Source organism: Alligator mississippiensis, chromosome 9 (assembly GCF_030867095.1).
Source record: "Alligator mississippiensis isolate rAllMis1 chromosome 9, rAllMis1, whole genome shotgun sequence".
NCBI classification, from domain to species: domain Eukaryota; kingdom Metazoa; phylum Chordata; order Crocodylia; family Alligatoridae; genus Alligator; species Alligator mississippiensis.
The window spans coordinates 7514839-7533646 of NC_081832.1; the positions used below are offsets into that span (position 1 = coordinate 7514839).

At 45.1% G+C, this 18808-nt stretch overlaps 1 protein-coding gene across 7 annotated transcripts in view; it reads right to left on the reverse strand.

Moving 5' to 3' along the window:
* Positions 1-283: 283 nt before the first annotated feature.
* Positions 284-18808, reverse strand: part of PHACTR3 (phosphatase and actin regulator 3) — a 162005-nt gene continuing 143480 nt past the window's right edge. For all 7 annotated transcript variants that reach the window (XM_059713222.1, XM_019484478.2, XM_059713224.1 and 4 more), the window contains 5 exons: positions 11437-11492; positions 6081-6142; positions 4914-5054; positions 2552-2628; positions 284-887 (listed from right to left, as the gene is read on the reverse strand). In XM_059713222.1, the coding sequence (XP_059569205.1) occupies positions 872-887; positions 2552-2628; positions 4914-5054; positions 6081-6142; positions 11437-11492 (352 nt within the window). In that variant the 3' untranslated portion in view covers positions 284-871. The remainder of the gene's footprint in view (positions 888-2551; positions 2629-4913; positions 5055-6080; positions 6143-11436; positions 11493-18808) is intronic.

The window sequence follows — 18808 nt, forward strand, 5'->3', positions numbered from 1 at the left end:
CTTTAGCAGGTGCTTAGCTATGCTGTGGACCCCATTTCTGCAAAGGTCCAGATGCTGATGGCATCCATTATAGCCAGCAATGGTTTCTGTTGTATATCCTCTCAATATATGGCATGCATTCATAATTCCCATTCCTGTGAATGAGAATTTATTGTGTACAGTTACCACAGTACAATGAATAACCTGCTCTGGACTTCTGTGGTGAAGGAGCAACAGGAGATAGCTCAGTCCACCTCTGTTAGTAGACCACCCTGAAAAAAGAACTTTAAAAGGACCGTGCTCATTTCCTGCAATAAGTAGTCATTTAATTAAAGAACAAAATTAACAAGAATCAAAAATGCTGCAGCTGTGTTTTTTGTTAGACATTATATAAAAAAGAAAGAAATTATAATACATTAAATCATTTTGTATAACATGAACTTAAGGGTTTTACAAACGAATTTTGAGAAGTTCCAAATGTCTTGTCAACATAATACTGAATGACAGCGTGTCATGTCCATTATGTCAGCGGCCTTGGAATGGGAAAGCCTGTACATGCACAACGTCTCCTTTTCCAAGATATGCTGCAAAACAGTTTAAAACAAGTGTTTCAAGGAGAGCAGTAGGTTCCTTCAAGTAGTTTTACTTCAATCTTTTAGCTGATCCTCCCACCCCACAGGCCGTCACTTTTTAGGCATCAAAGAGTGAAGTACGTCCTCTGGTATCTCCTCTTGTATGTAAGTGCTGCAGAGTCTTCACCTGCAGAGTCCTTCTTTCCCATAAACATCAGGTTGTCGTGAACTGAACTTCAGGGAAAGACCTTTTTACATTCCCTTATGTGTGTTCAGCGGCGGTATCAAAAAGTAAAGACATTCTTCTCAGAAGAAAATCTCTATGGTCTGTGAAATCTAGAGTAAAAAAAAAGCAAAACATCTTTGTAGCATTGTGTTTTACATTAAATACTTTGTTGTAGCAGAAAATAATGAAAAATTGTTTTAATGTGCTCGTTCCGTTCAGGGGCTTGTCCACACTGCAGTCACTGACAGTCACACTTAGTTTTACATAACTTTGAACCTGACTGGGGGAGGGTACCCACAGAAGCCGCTGACCCTGTCGAGTGGGACACCAGCCCTACCAACAGCATCAGTATTGGCCATCGGGGGTGGCACCGGCCCTGTCAGGAGGCGCACATGCGCCCCGCCTCCATGCACCTCCTACCAGACGCCTATGCTTTGAACTACTGGTGGCTAGCTTGTTGGTGTCTGTATCCTCTGATCCTGTCAGCTATGCCAGGCTGGTACTTGGGGCATCTTGAGGTAGAAGAGCGAGCTGACTGGGAAGGGGGCACTCAGACCTCTGAGTCTGTGCTGGCCCACCACCTTGGGCATTTCTTTTCCTGGCTGAGATGTAAAGCCCTAACCGTTTGTTGTACAGTGCCATTAATCGTAAGCAGGAGGAATACTTAACCCTGGGATTCTGGCCAGATTCCAAAATGTGTCATTTTAATCTGCCTAATTAAAGTTCCCAGTTTGTTTCAATTAGATAAAATATCTATCACTTCCAGACCTGATTTGTCACCTCTCAATTTTCTGTATATCATTTTATCAGAAGCCTCGTAGCATAAATTCTATTTTTAGAATATCCCAAGAACCTTAACAAATATCCAGCCTGGTGCCTGGGATTGAAGAATGGGATGTATAAAAGTTTGGGAATATGTTTGTGCACCCAAAGAGAAACCAACTAGCAATGAAAAGATTTCCTTATTTTTGCTCAACACTGGGTGCATCTACACATGCGTCTAAGCAGATGTAGCCTAAAATCACCATTTTTAAGGTGTATTAAAGGCACGTGTCTACATGTGCGTGCCCTTAGTGTGCCTTAATAATGGCAATTTAAGGCTATGTGACCCTAAATTTGACACTTGCAAAAAGCAGGTATCAAATTTATGCATGAATAGCTAAGCTGCACTAGCGCATGTGTAGACATGCTAAATGTGCATTAACGCAGCATGCATCAATGGATAGACACTGCATTAATGCACATTAGCGCGTCTGCACATGCACTAACGCGACTTAGCTATTCGCACCTAAATTTAATGCGCCTTAATGCGCGTTAGCACATCCACGTGTAGAGGCACACCTAAATCATGTTAATGTGCCTTAAGCAAAGGCATATTAAGTCTAGGCGCACGTAAGTACAGGTGTAGACATGCCCACTGTTTCCAGCGCAAACTAGAGCCTCACAGTTTAAGTAGAACCATTCATCTGCCTTAACCCATGTGCTGTTTTTTCACCCCAGAACCTCTTGTGTGTAATCTCTAGCCATGGCCTCTTAAGTCACAGTTGCAAGTAATTCATTTTGAGCAGGGTTTGGGGGAAGTTTGGGGGTCTCCTCAACAGGCACTAATCTACCATTAAAAACAGTATTCAAGCTGAAGAAGAAGTGCTTTGTGTTCCATGGTAAAGCTTTCTCAGCATTATTAGACCCACATGGGAGCAAAGTATTCTGTCGATTCAGAGCTCAAAAGGACTATTCCTGTAGGTAATGGAAAATAAATAACTGGGAAACTGACCTTGTCAAATGCTTGCTTGATGCATGTACTTCCATTTCATTACTTTTGTATTCATTTAGCTCTTTACGAATTGCTGCCTAGGAATTTAAAATTGAACATGATTAGCAAATAATTTTATTTATAGGCTTCAACAGGACACACAAAATGAGCAGAACAGCAATTCCTTGCAAAGTTTATAACGGACCATATGCAGTGGAGCCAGCAAGACCCAATATTTGAGTTATGTGATTTCCCTCCGTGCTGACTGGTCGCTGTCATCAGAGACAAAGACACGCTGCCCCCAAGGGCATCACTGTTAGGCTGCCGTTGTAACCCCTTTATAGAAGCAGTCATGGTGGAACCTGAAAGCATAATGCTCGTTTCCCAACACTTAGGCTCTGGTTTATTTAGGGAGCAGGCACAGACATTACCCAGCCAGCAAGTGGCCTGTTGAAATTTAGAGAATTTCTATAAGTAAAAATCAGACGGCAGCTGGGTTGTCACAACGTGCAAATGTTGGGCCTGATTCTGCTGCCCTTTCAGCATGGGAGGCCACAGCGTCGTAAGCAAGGGCAAAAGTTTCCTTTTTGGTACATAACCACATACAGTCAGCACTGGGAAATGGAGTCAGTCCACTTCTCCAGATGATGACTGTTGATGGTCTTGGAATGTATTAAGTTGGTCTCATAAATTCTTATATGTTGAATTTTCTAATTCAGTTACCTAAGCTCGTGAGGATTTAATATACAGGCATGTGTCAAATCAGAGGTTTGGTTTATTGGAAGAAATAAATTTTCAAGGAGAAAGTAATGAAACATTTTCCTGGGCCCCTGAGCTGTGAATGCATGTTTATCAAGTAAACAAGGAAGCAGGAATAAAGGTTTAGCTGTACATTTACTTGAACCATAAGAGATGATCAGGCAGGACAAAGGATTGCTTGAACTGTGGCACCAGGATAAAATCCCAGCATCACATTTCTTTTTATGGATTGACAGTGATTCAGAATTTAACAACCTGAACTACGACCTGGTGTGAGTTACTGATGTCTACAGAGATACAACCGCTCACACCATGTTTAAGTTTGGCACAAAGTCCGCTGAGGGGTGCTTCAGGCTGCATGAACAAATGGAAGGGCAGAATTTGACTTAAATTCTCATTTAGTTCCCAACTGCGCTCCGTCCTTTGCAGAATCACGTGGGGAGCAGGGAGGTACCTATTATGCAAGAGTTTTCTTATAGAGCAAGTATGTCATGTGTTTTTAATGAGTTTCTCCAGAAAAGTAAGTGCTGCAAATCTCAACAACCTTCAGGCATGTTTCCCATTTTACAAACACTACTGTACATGGCCAAGGGCACTTCAACTAAGGGGAAACAGCAAATAAAAACACTTTTTTCTTCCTATCTATCAGAATCCTCTAAAGTCACTTACACTTTTCCTATATATTTTCTTTTCTTATTGGGAAACACTCCAGCATGTGTGGGAGTGAAGAAAACACATCTGATTTCCAGGATAAAGCACTGAGTAATCCAGTCCTACATTTGCCACTCTATCCAGTAATTATCTCAACAAGTCCAATTGTTTTCCCTGCCTATGACAATCTCGAGCCAAAACTTTAAAGCCTCCTTATTGAGCAACGAGTCTAGCCTGATGCAAACCAAGCCCTTTCTTCACCCCTTTTCTTGCTTAAGCATGAAACCCAAGGTTATTTAATATTGTAAATCAGATATAAAGAATAGGATGTGGCAGGCATATGATGGGGCAAACAGGAGTACTCTAGTTAGAATAGCTCTTTTCAAGGCTAATGTAATTGTGGATCAAGCTTTTCTTGGGAATTTATAGGTAACAAAGTAACTTGGGGTGAATGTAATCACTGTTTTGTCCTGAGTAACTTTGTGAGTGAGAGATAGTAAAGTCCTGGGGGACACAAGCAAGCCCAGGAGAGATTATGCAAAATTCTGCATACCAGGCTTTTTTCGAGACATTGAGGGTTTTAAAAGCATTTACAATATGAAAAAGGCATTTTTGCAGCCTGTAGTCAAGGTAGTCACTGCATGCTACATATACCGGGGCGCTCAGTTAAATCTATCCCACCGATTCCTGCCTTAAGAATCTCATGTGTCTCTGTGTTTAACTCCTAATAATGATTTTGAGAGAGAGGAAACACATTCCTCTGTATTGTATGCAGCCCCGTTACCTTCAGAAGCAAGAATGTGGTTTAGGAAGGGCACTGAGCGCTCGGTTTCACTTGAAGGGAACACACTTGCTCCAGCGAGCATTAACCAGAGTATCGAGACCCACTAATTACAGTATTGCTTACACGACCTGGTGCACCACCGATGCAATGTGAACAAAAGGATCGCAGTTGGCTTCATTATATGTATACCTTATCTGCTGCTGACAGTCTTGTCCAAGGTTTATCTGCTCGTCTGTCATAGTCCTGTGCTTTTGCCACTTCCACATAATCGCTGAATCGAATTAAGATTTTTCTGTCTCTTAGTTCATCGACTGTCGGTCTCTGATTGAGCTGTAGTCACAGGAAGAGTAAAGAACATGTCAATACAAATCAAAGTAGGACGGAGACAAGTATGCAATCATTTTGTTTCTTAATTTGGGTGGTACATTTGTTGCATACAAGACAACTATTAACCCCAGCTTCTGAAAAGATTTCTTTTTAATCCACGTGTATGTAATGCCCAGGAAAAATAGGATGTGCTGCGGAATCTGCTCTCATTTACATAGATGGGCATTCAGAGTAAGCTTGACTTTCCTTGTGCTGTCACCACAGGGATTTGCTTGTACCCTTCACAGTATTAGTGTTATGACAGTAAAGATGGGTCAAAGCAGTTGAGGGGTACTGTTCAATAGCTTTACAACAGATTTGGCAGGAACATGCTGGAACACTGAACTTCATAAAGCTGCTCTTAGAGTGAGATTAAAGTTGTCACAATGAATTACAACATAGGGACTCTTCTACCAAAGTTACTGGCAGAGCTCCGGTCCCCAGACCCATTACCAAATTTTGTCTTTGTGCGTATGTACACGTGCACTGACCCCAGCAGAGATGCCTGCAAATTAAACAGGGGCAAGATCAGACCTAGAACCTGCCAATGCCTTCAGATGAAAAGGTCTACAAAGAGAGCCTGCAGGCAGGAACACACCTGCTGCTCAGCAGGGAGTCAGCTCACTCCCGCATTCGCACTGCTACCGAGAAGGCAGGAACTGCTTGCCTGGCAATATAGTTGCAAAATATGCAGTATGTGGGCAAATGATCACAGATTAGCTGATTTTGGGTTTTTATATACATTTTCCATCAGGCTGTCGCATACTGTCGTCATCACTTAAAAACACAGCATTTGTCCACAATGACCTGATCTATTGCGGTTATTTTCCATTTCGAGCACCAGATACCATGGTGGACAAATATGAGCTTTTCCACAGTGATCACCCCACAGCTGGCTGGCGTAACGTTCAGAAATTGTATTCCCCCTCCACACTCCTAGCTTTGCATTAATGTTCAAAGAAGTGAATAAAAACATTTGTAAGACTTTACCTTTCTTGTCAATCTCTGCTTGATTTCCCTTCTTTCTTCCTGTTCTGTTTGATCGTTTCTTTCTGCAGAAAATATAAAAAAAGAAACAACTTTCCTCATGTAGGAAGACCAGCGACATGTAAAATATCCAAGCCGTAAAAATGACAGTACAGAAAAATGTGCTGCTATTCCTTAGAGCCTCTGCATTGCTAGGGCTGTCCTTGGTGTACCTGCCTGGTGTCTGGGCAGAGTGCGGCACTACTCCGCAGCAAGGGTGAACGTGCGTTTGTGCCCGTGTCAGCTTTTCCACTGACCTAACCTCCAATTCCAATGAGCTTTTAATATACGTAAAGCAGCCAATCCGATTCTTTGGTTTTAGCAGGAAAGTGAGGGCATTTTAAAATGATTAATGACAAAGCGTAACGCTGTCCGGTCATGTAGATCTTGTAAAATAGTGAAATGTTGAACTGAACATGTTCAGGGAAAGCACATTCTGTGTGAGCCAATTCTCAGGCTACGTATTTTGTGGGTTCCCTTGCTACAACCATCACCTTTAGCTTGAACCCGTTCTTTTTTTCCTCTGCCACATTCAATACAGCCTCTTTATACGCCAGGGTTTTCTTTTGTAACATTCGATTCCAACCGAAGCCAGCCTGCTTTTGTGTGTTGTGACTATTAACATTCAAGCCGTGATAACTCCTACACACTGGATCTAAAAATAGACTGGAGTTGCTGTAACACTGTGTGAAATATATCCCTTGCCTTGGGATACAAGTTAATGGATTTTCTATTTCTAGTCCTATCTGTTACTAAATTAAGACTCAAAGCCCGTAACCTGAACAAAGCTGGGGACCCAGAGAAAAGCTATTTAACCATTCAGTGATTCCCTCGATTCCCTGTAATTCGGTGCAATTATATCTTGTCGCTCAAGCAGAAGCACATTCTGATGGACGTTTTTAGTGTTAAATCGCAAGGATGATTTCATGTGACTGCAAGAATAGACCAGCACTGTAGACAAGTTCCTAAAAAGGCAATCTTGAGAAATGAACTTTTTTCCCCCTATTTTTATATTCTTTAGATGACACTGAAATTGAACCACAGGGATCTTTTTAAAGCCAATTAACAGTGGCATCTCTGCAGAGACATGTGCGTAACTATTTCCTCTGAAAAACCAAGCTTTTTGTCAATCAAATGTCCCATCAGAATACAGTCACCATGGGTTTTACATGGGGACGGCTTGGCCTTCTAAGAGGAAACGCACATACGCAGAGGTGGTGGGATGATGTGTTTCTCGTAGTTTTGAAATGCTCAGCATGCATCCTTGCCTATTCCTGCCCTGACACATTCGGAGAAACTCAGCCCAGACTTTGTGCTGAAAGACAGCGCTGTAGCAATTGTGGAAATAGGAAACACAACTTGTCAGGCAAGCAGAGCTGAATTCCTGGTCCACTGTCCCCACGTGCAGGCAGAAAATGGTAGCAGAGATATCACCAAATGGAAATGGTCCAGATGAAAATTTAGGGAGGTTTTCACAACACCATCACACCGACTGTGCTTAAGTCTATTCATTAGTAAATGGTTGGCTTTAACACCATCGATCTCAATGCAGCGAGGCCCCGGATTACAGTGTGCCATGCAGAAGTGTCGTTCGCATCCCTCCACTACGTGAGTTATTTAGGGGGCTCTAAGCTATGCGTGACACTGAAACAATCAGCTGTGTCAGGTCATGCAGCGGAGATGCTTCGGTCTGATACCACAGGAGCTGCCTGTTTGACTCTGAATGTCAACATCCTGCTCGCACAGCTCTGTGACCTTCTGGGATTTCCCTTCAGTTTGAGCACCCAGTAGCTGGCTGTCATGTTCTGAGCTGTACTAGCACTCTTACTATATTTAAAGCTGCAGGAATTAAAAGATCAATGAGATTATAAGAAAGTGTTCTTTTTTTTTTTAAGTACTTCTTTTATCCCAGAGTCATGTCCATGAGGGAGATAAGAGCCATAACTCTCCTAATCCCATGAACTCCCTTTTAAAATAGCATAATAGCAGCTGTTCAGCAATTACATGGTGCTTTGCATCTTGAAAGGCTTGTACAAACATGAACTAATTAATCCTTAGAACATCCTTTGGGGTAGCATTACTGCCATCAACAGTATTATGCATAGCTACGACCCATTACTGCCTTCAGACTCAGACCTGCAAACTCTTCCAGCTCACGATTTCAATCGGGGTATTTCCTTGGCTAAGGTTTTGCAAGATCAAGTCCAACCAATGGGAAGTCAGTGTTGGCACCCCCACGATCAAGGAGAAAGTTCACCGATTCTCAAACTGACTCCATGCAAACTGTTAACTTTCCCTGGCATGTACCCTCAAGCCTGTGGTGATGTTAGTTCTGTGCCAAGCAGCTACACTTTATCAAAGGGAAAGGGAAATAAAATAGAAGAGGACAGCCTCTGATGTCAGATGAACCAGTGTAGATCTGGAGTAACTGCCCTGAAGACAATGGATTTAGTCCACCTGTGTAGCCACTCAAATAAGACCTAGGTCTAGCCTACCTGGCATTTAGGACCTATCTTTAACTCTCTTTACCTTCCTTTTTGCTTCATCTCCATCTCTGTGCTCATTAATGAATGCAACACTTTTTTTTAAGTCAGCTTAACCTACAGTAAGGCTACATCCAACATATAGCAACAAGGAAACATAACTGATAAGGACCAGATTTTCAGAAGACCTTATCTCTGATTCAGGAAACCCAACCGAAGGGAGCAGCTTTTCAGTGGGAGAAGCTAAATTCTTGGCTCTTTGGAAAATCCGGCCCCATATGTCTTAGAAACCTTAGTTTCATTCTTTCTCTTCAGAGGGCGGGGGGTTGAGATGAGATGGCTTGCTCTGTTTATATGTCACAAGTATATGTGTTGGTTGTGATTTGAAAATATATAAATGCTTGTGTGGGCGTGCTCTCAGTATGCCTAATTTGAAACGACTCGGCATGTCACAGGTATGTTCATAAAATATTCTTGAGCTGACCATGGACCCACTCTTCTGTTCACACTGAAACAACAGCTCCATCGACTTCAATAGGAGTAGCAGCAGATAAACTTGGCAGGATAAAAGTGACAAGGAAGAGAAAGCACCCAGCAATTCAAGTCTTCCCAAACTCTGCTTATGCTTTTGTAATCTGTGTTTTCTGTAATCACTGTCATCTCTGGTTATGCTGCTATTTCCTAGCATATGGTGAATGTCCCAGGAGAATATGTAACTTTATAAAGATGCTTCCTAAATGCAAAGCATTCAGAAAAATTAATTTCTCCCCAGGAAGGATTTTCCTGTGTGTAAATTGAGCAAGACGCAGCTTAGTGCTGAATGGCTTGTGTCAGATACCTGCAGAACTCATCAGGTTGGAGCAGTGGTTTTCAAACTGTTTGGTGGACCCCGGGGGCTCTGCGATATGTCATCGGGTGGTCCACAAAGAAATTGGGGGCAATGACAGAGCAGGCCAGGTCACCTGGCCCTGTGTCAGGTCATGTGGCCAGCGGACTCAGGGGTAGAGGCTCCACAGCACGAGAAGTGATAGGAAAGGGTCTGTGACTTTTTAGGAAGTTTGAAAACCACTGGATTGAAGCATCAGGCCCAGCTCTGTGACATGAAATTATGATGGAAATAGGCGAATTATTCAGATAATGTTTCCTAGCAAATTGAGCTAAAAGCCAAGCAAAGCCCTGCTTTAGGAAAAGAGAAACATGGCCTGTTCTGTTTTCAACCAGAAGCAGATGCCTGTTCCTCACATACTACTGCCGTGTTACATTTCCGCTGCTCAAATGCACCAGGATCACAACAGAAGTCGTGATCTTTTCCCTTAAAATAGAGGCCTTCTCACCTCTCCAAATCTGCTGCTACTTGTTACACAAACAGTGTTCGGGGCATTCCCTCTTCCCGTCAGCAAGAGCATCCCTCACTAAATGCTCATGCCTGATCCCGCCTCCCCATTGAGCACCCTCCTCTTACAGGAAAGGCTTAGTTACTAGGGCTGTGTGAATCTTCGGTCCCCCATTCAATTTGGCAGAGATTCGGCCCAATGTGGTGGCCGAATCTCCGAATCCAAATCAAATCAGAGGACCCTTTAATCTCTCCAAATCAGATTGGAACCCTCCAAATCAATTCAGGGAGATTCAGACAGATTTGGAAATTCAGATGCAAATATAACTTTAAATGTTTTTTCTGCATACCTCTAGGTAGCAGGGGCTCATGAGTACTGCGATGCTGGAGTACATGGAGCATCCCACAGGAGTATAGGGGGGTCCGCAGCGTGCTCAGCAGCAGACCCAGAAGTGGACTAGAAGCCCCCCTGGGTCAGTAACTGGTGCCTTCTGGGTCTGGGGGGGCACCTGAGGTCCCCCTGTGGCTGATAGCTGAGCCAGGGAGGCACGGGGGGGGGACCCCAGTGCACTCCCTGGCGGACCCGGAGGTGGACCAGAAGTACTTCCAGTACTTCACCGCCGAGCACGTGGAGGGCCCCCCCACACTCCGGTGGGACACTCCATGCACCCCAGCATTGCAGCGATCACGAGCCGTGCCTGCTACCTGGAGGTATGTAGAAAAAACATTTAAAGCTATGTCTATGGCCGAATCACTGATTCTCAAAATCAGCATTGAATCTTCAGGTTCAGATTTGGCTGAATCGAATCAGAGACAGTGATCCAAATCAACAAATCAAATCACTGTCCCCGATTTGGGCCAAATCCAAATCGAATAGGGCCTGCTTCGCACACCCCTATTAGTTACAAATGTTTGCTTTGCTTTGCTTTGCAAGATGTTCAGCCAAGAACCCTAGCAGCAGAGGCAAATAGACATAGAGTTTGATGCCCCTGTTTTATCTCCTGGTGGCTCTTCCTGGCTTACATTCAGATTCTATTATCATTAGAAAGGATCTGGCCTGATGTGGCCATCTGACTTGCTAGGAAAATCACTGTTCTGCCAGAATACTTGTGCATTTCATGCTGGGACAGATAGAGTTTAATTGCACCATGTTCTGTGATAGTCTGTAACATGCTAATTTGAGCACTTGTTGAACTGAGCTAAACTTCCTTCCTTGTACCTCCATAGCAGAGTGATCACAACCACAGGTCTTTGAAAACAGTTATGTGAATCAGTCCTTTTTTCTGCACTAAGTTGCCTTCAGCCAAGTGTAAATTATGACTCCTGCACCAGACCAGAAACGCAGAGCCCATACAAAATTAAAACTTTAGCTGTGACATTTATTACCAAGCAGGAAGTATGAATTTGTCTACAGAAAAGGAATGCTCCATAGAAATGTACTCAGTGGTTTCTACAAAACCATATAAAATACTATAAGAAAAACGAAACAATAGAAAATACTCACGTTTAAGTATATTTCTTCTTTCTAGCTCCTCCACGGCAGGTCTTTGGCTCAGTCGCCTGCGGAAAAACACCAAAATCACGTTTTGTACCATGCCTGTTCTTGCAAAAGTCTGCACTGCTCTGAGTTTGTGCTGGTGGTTTTCTCAGACAATCCTCTCCCGGCAGGGAAGAAGGGGAATCCTGAAAACTGGATTTTTTTGTTGTTGCTATTTTATTCGTCTCAAATGCCAGCAATGCAGATGAAGTTCTCCTCTAGTTTGTTCTGCTCGCAATACAATCCTTCCCAGGAACACACGTTCTTTTCATCCTGCCAGACCAAGTCTGCCAAATGCCCTAGTAGTTAAATACACTCTTGAGGAGGTATTTAAGATGATGATCAAATGGGTTTCTCAGAAGTCTTCTGCAGTAATTGCTGCCCCCACTTTCAAATCATGGGAGCTTTTCTTAGTCTCACAAATACTATATCTTGACAAAACTCAGCCTTCCTAGAAATAAAGCCTCACAATGCAGGTGGTTTCCTGATTACAGAGATACGGCAAATCAATCCACTACTGCCTGCCGTTCATGTGCTGCTCTCAGCCTCATGCCGTCTGAAGCTGTCTTATGCAGTTTCACCTCCCCTTTCACTAGTGCTGCCTCAGGATTGAATCTTGAGATCATATGATTGGTGCCATAGTGATTTTATCCTGCATAATAAATGAGACTTCCCCGAGAGCGCCCACTAATATCTGCAGAGAATCTCAGGTAATTGAACACCCACACATAGTGTTTACGGCTCCTGTGTTTGCTAGCTTTCAAATAAGAAACCGGCTGAGCGATAGGAAAGGGTTGGTGCTGATTTCTGGCCTGTATTCTGGCAATATGAGGGAGTTTCATTGTCTCCGCTGCAACGGATGCTTCAGTGTGGGATTCCCGAGACAAAGGACTGGCAGAAAAGGGGCAGGTCTGACGACCTGTGACGAGGGGGGAATTCTAAAACGGTTTCAGACAATTGTGCTTTATCAAATGCAAGCCAGGATCCCCGCTACCGGACACCAAAATGATGGGTTCATGTTTCTTGTGTTAGGTCCCTTGCAAGGGTTTGTCATCCCTCCTACAGAAATCACTCGCTTGTCACCCTAAGGGTTTGGGTGCACAATATACCCCAGCCACCTTCGTTGGTACTGCTTCTTTCTTTTTATCTTTTTTTTTTTTTTAATTAATTTTCCTAAAATTGATGACAGCACAAAACCGCGTTCTCAGGACCAGTGCCATGAATGTGAGGCGATTCCAATGACTTCGAGTTAGCTGCCCCTGATTTATATAAATGACAGCAACACTGGGACCCTCTGAACACCAATACTTGAGGACTGACCCCTGGCCCTGGCTTGAGTCATTTTTCCTGCCAACCACTCAGCGTCTCTCTGATTTCAGGGAGTCTCGGGATTTCCCTTTAGGCTCTGAGGGGCACATCCTTACCTGGTGCACTTTGGTATAATGCTGATATATGCTAGCACGGGATTTGGCCGTGTATTTTTAATTCATGTAACCCCACTCCTCTACCCCCACTCCCATGAGTCTCAGAAACGATACAATTCCCCAGGTGTGTTTTGTTTCAAAGAGATGATTGTGCTTTTGTACAGGTCAAGGAAGACGGATTATTCTGGGGCTTATCTCCCCATCAAAGGTCCACCAGATCTGCTATTGAGACACTTCTCCCCCACCCCCCCCACTTGAAATTATAACTTGTCCAAATGAGATTTATACTATCTCACAGAAACTGTATGTTAACCTGGAGAATTAAAAGCCTAAGACTGACTGAAGCAGAGCTATGAGCACTTATGAATATTAATGTTTGGTGCATTGACGTATATGTTGGAGTAAAACCCCTTATTTTAAAACAAAAATCCTGCAGGCAAGAAATGGCAGGTAAATCCTTTGCTGTGAGGCTGGCATCCCCTCAGATATACGCGCTGTGACCTCTTCTCCCCAGATGTCAAGTGCAGGAAAAGAGGGACAGAGGGAAGGCTTCTTTATGCATCAGCAACTGCAACCAGTTTGTTTTCAAACGTGGCACCTGAATTCCCAGGCACCTGCCAGGCCCAGCGTTTCAGGCTGGTCTGCACACACTCCCAGCTGGCACAGGTCATTACAGCAATTGCAGAGGGGAAATGTTCATGCCAAGGGTCAGGCAAGCATCTAACTGAGCACCCTTGTCAGATAACCCTTCCAGAAATCCTCGTGACCCCGAGAGCTGGACCTGTAAGGGGGCTAGCTTCCCAGACATGGGGAGATGTGTACACCACTTACTTCTGTGGGGCTGAGGATGCCTGACCCGCCCATTTCCCTCCCTGCCATCCAAGCCGAGCCCTGAAATGAGGCAGAGAAGGCAGCCTACGATGCTAGCCCCGCTGCCATACTGAACCACACCAGAGACAGAGGTCTCAAGAGCAGCAGCGATGGTGTCCTCATGGCAACTCTTTTCACGTTTGGCACGTGCAGGGGGGAGGGAGCTGGCACACTTTTCTGCTGCATCCTCCACAGCACTGCTTACACGGGCCTGGGAAGGGCAGTGCCAGATGACACGCTCAGCTCAGCAGAGCTAGCAGGAGCTACGTGACCGCCACAGCCAGGCAGCAAACCCCCAACAATAATGATTGAAAGGGCACCGGGGACTATTTGCCTTGCTTTGGAGACTTTAAAAGGTTGTTGGGATCCATTTTCAAGCTTTTCTCTGTAACTGTGAGGGCTGGAAATGGACTTTACCCCAAACAGCTAAGAATCCCACATAATAACATGACTCCAGCAGCTGGGGCATTAAGAAGAATGCCCTCTGTCACTGGCAGCACTGTTGATTTGGTGGTTACCCTGACACAAGGACATTTTCCTTGCATTTGTTGTCCCTTGTCTTGCTCGGCTGGCATGTAGGTCCAGGGGTCTATCTGCCTATCTACCCTGGCTGTGCATTGGCACAGTGGTACCTCAGCCCTTCTATAATGGGATGGAAAGGCCTCGTCTGTGATCATTGCATGCACCTGGGGATCACAGCCAGCCAGCAAAGATGAAAGGTGCCAGCTGCTTCCCTACCTTAGCTCTGATTGGGAAAAAGGTAGGCAGCTGTGTGGCCCAGACAGGAGAAGAGGGTGTTCCTGTTTCTCTAACATCTTCTTCAGAGAAGCCAGAGGACTAGGAGAGAATGGCTTCCTTGTGCTCTGGAGCAGCCTGGGTCTGTGAGTACTGGGCCCTTTTCTCTGTATTGCAGAGTGGCTAAGTGAGCCTCCATTGGAGGAGTTTTACACGACACTGGGTTGGAGCAGGCTCTTCCCAGCTCAGAAAGGGCAGCTCCCAGTTTCTCCCTGAGTCACTCCCATTGATCCAGCACAGGCTGCCTTCAGCTGGGGACAACCAGGGACTTCCCAAAGAAGGATGCTGCATCGCACCATGGCTGAACTAGCCTGGCCCCCAGTCCCTACCAGCTAGTTAACACCACTTAATCTTTTTTATTTTTTTTTTCCCAAGGAAGGGGTGCAGCCATCTTCTATTGTGGTAGCCTCCCCCCAAGGACTTCACCACCCCAGCTGGCCTAAAACCTCTACCCTGATTTACAACAGTTCAAGCAGAAATAAGCAAGGGATGAACATGGCTCTGAGACCTGGGCTCGGGTGAAATACCCTGGCCATGAGAGGGTATATTCTGTTCAGTGGTGCAGTTTAGGTGTATGCGCTTGAAACCATTTGTGTTTCTGCCCTGGGGGTTTCCACCTGGGGCTCAGGAAGCTGACTGCCGCATCCCTACTTAGTATGCTGAGCTGAGCCACCTTGCACTGCGCTCTGGTTGTCTCCCTCTTCCCCCAACACCCTGCTTGTTCTGGAGAAAACAACAGCAGGGGAAGGAAATACTGCTAATTTCCATGGGCAAAATGAGCTTCCTGAGACAGAGGCTGGCATGGTCCCCAGCAACACTGCCTTGGAAACTCCCTTTTGTGCAAAGACGACGAGCGTCACTTGGCCGTGGGAGGTGACTTCTCGGCCACGTTCCTCTCGGGAAGAGCAGGTTGCAAAGATTTGGCTCTTCGCAGGGAATGCTAAACACCTCCATATGTTTATAAACATCCAGCAGTTTAAAGATTAAAAACAGGCTTTGAGTTGCAGTGGGGGAGCTCGTGCTAAGTAATTTTGGAGGACAGGGTGGACATTCACCAATGGAAATCCTTTAAAAAGGTCAAAATTGACTGGTGGTGGACACACTGTCACCACAAACCACTGCGTAAAGAGCCAAAAGCTGTTTGTCTAAAAGCTCTGTTGAACATTAAGGGCTGGAAGAGTGTTAGAGATTTTTTTTTTTCTTTTTCTTTTTGAATGGATGTCCTGATGTGGTGGTCAGGTGGGAAGTTAATTAGTGCAGTGACTCAATCGGCCTCGCCCTGCTCCATCTGCACCAGGGGTCCGCTCTGCAGTGAGGGACTTGGCCAGTGGCCAGTTGGAAAAGTGCAGGCTGGCAGTACCCAATATCATGCCAGGTGCTTGGCTGAGGCTAGGCGCTAACTGCTGATTGCAGCTGGCCTGCCAGATAACGTCAGGTAATTTGCTGCTAACAGCCTATTAGTGAGTGTAAAGGCTGAAAGCTGAGCCCAGCAAGGCCAGGTCTCTCTGCTTTGGGTTTTTCCTGGACTCTGCTGCCCCAGAAGAGGCTAGACTCTCACAGTGACTTTGGCCGGAGTGGGAGGTCACAGCCATAAGTGAAATGGTCTGAGGCGTATGTTGGAGGCGGTACAGCACCTCTGCCACATCTGGCTTGTACTGTTCTGGCATAAATTGTACCTGGGCACCTGCCTGTTTTGGGTCTCCACAGTGAGCACCCATAAGAGCCCATTATGTGCCACAAAGGAACTAAACTCTGGATGTCAGTCTTGTGAATCCTTCCTCAAGCAGAATGAGCCACTTCCAACTTGAAGCTTTTTTATTCCCCCACCATTCATTCTTCCCTGACAACTATCATTAAACTTGCAGGAACACTGGATATATTCAGCTCTCTCCAGCTGAGGATTTGGCTGGTATAGTCCCACTAATATGGCTATGGCAGATATGCCAGCTGAGGACTTAGCCTAGAGATTTAAGTTATTCCTTGACTTGGAGCCTTGGAAGTTGAAGGTTGTCAGAAGCAAACTTGAAAAGAGAATTTGCTCCACAACACTTCAATGTGGTTGAATTCAAGTAGCATATGAATAGCTGAGGTGCTGTTTGAGATGCTAATGCCATTTTCCTATGAATCATACTTGGACACACGCAGCCCGCTTGTCTGATCACCTGTAGATGATGATTAAAATTTAAGGTAATGACCAAATGTTTGGGTCCAAAATTTGGGCATGTTGCACTACTGTTTCACCCTCTAATATGACTGATCTTTGATTCTTTTTTTTCCGGAGGCTCTGAGGAGATCCCAGAACTTGCTTTACCTTTTGGTTTGTGCCAAATCAATCCTTGAAAACTCCAGACATTTTTCCCGCTATTTATCAGACCTGAGCTTTCATAGTAAGCACGCCAGGTAGAAAGGGGCCTTTCAGGCCACTGAACATAATCCCCTGCATTTGCAGGCAAATCTTTGCAGACAAAGAGTCCTAATAACCATCCACTCCAGCCCCTCATATACCACAATAAAAGCGTGCCTGAAAATGTCCTCCAGTGTGACGTGGATAAAAAGCAGAAAGGCGGGTACCGCCAGTGCCCTCCCACTGCAGTGGCAGAAAAATACATTTGCTGGCATATGCTCAGAGGAGCCTCAGAAAAGGGCCATGCCTCATGCTCCAGAGAAGGGCAAGGACTCTGGGAGTCTGCTCATCTGACTTCTAAGGGAAAATTCCTTTCTGACCCCAAATCTGGATTTGAGTATTTGTCAGGAAAAGGAAGCAAATGGGTCACTGCATAAGTGCGTGTTTGCACCCACCTGTGGCTAATGCACCTTACTCATACATGCATTTCCAGTGAAGTCAGAGGGGTTGCTCATGACAGTAAGAAAAATCAGATTTAGCCCCACATGTGCCATTACAAACTATCCTGCACAGCGGCCTGTGTTGTGTGCAGCAGGATGTGCCACATGCAGGTAACCCCATGCACTTGCTACCCTGTGAGCTAAGTCCAGTGCTGAGTTCTGAGACTCGCAAGTGGATCTGGGTGAAACTTTCTACTCGCATGCATGTGACTGCCACATAGCTCATGCTAAGCACCGAGAAGGGCACACTGTTTGTCTGCTCTGTTTCTCTTAATGCCCACGTGCGTGCATCAGCTATGTAAAAAAGCAGGCTGCCTGCTGAGAAAATGAGTACAGTTCCTACTGGAGTGGCCAGTAGGAGGTTCCTTGCTGGCTCACCTGGTGGAGCTATCGCTGCCCTTTACCGTAAGGCTGCCAGTTTGTGGTCCACCTAAGGTAGCGTGCAGGACATCCTCATGAGTACAGACATTGGATCTGGCTTGCAGGAGAAACTGCTAATTGCCCGTCTCCTCTAGTGCTAGGTCACATGTTGGTAGGCTCAACAACACGCACGAACTCGTGCATGTCAGTCAATACATGCATCACGTGGACAGCCAGTCTCCCCTTTTTACAGGAATCAGTCATGCTTAGGACTAGATCTGTATCATTATGCTGCTTCAGATGGGCAAAAGGGATAAATAGTAAATATCCTCTGCACACCAGAGATTCATAAAATATTTTAATCCCAGAACCTGCTCTCAGATCAGAGATGCATGAGAGAGGAGAGCTGCTACTTTATAACTGTAGGGAAACAGGTTCACAAATGTCTTGCTTCCTCCTAAGTGGAGATTTTTAGCAGCATTGGCCCCATCCATCTGTACCCTGGGTAGTATCATTGCACATTTAATTAAGACTTTGTTATGTGTGATGTAACAGCCGGTGTACAGAGGGTTTGACAAGCCCAGGTTTTTCAAAGTGACAGAGTTCACTTCAGACCAATGGAGCTGCACTGATTTGCATCAGCAAAGGGTATGGCCTTCTGTTCCCAAGACACTAGTGAGCAGAGCTGGCTCGCATGATGGACAAATTCTGAACTCTGAGCCTACAGATTCGAACGTTTAGCTTTGTCTCATGCCCAAAGGTCTTGTATTTCAAGTGGGTTTTCATCTGCTCCCTCTATAATTTGCTTTTGTGACATCTCGTCCAAGATAAACCCATGTGGCGATAGTGTTGTGAATGCTGGGCAAATACAGTGGGCTTGTGATGAAATGTGGACAACGCAATAAAGTCTCTCTTTTTGTGAGAAGACAGGGAGGAAGAGGATGTGTGCATGCCCAGGCACTTCCTCCTCCCTTCCTGTCCCCGTCCCCACACCCAGCTTTCACCTGATGGTAAGGACTGCCTTCTAAGAGAAGACAGGGAGCCGT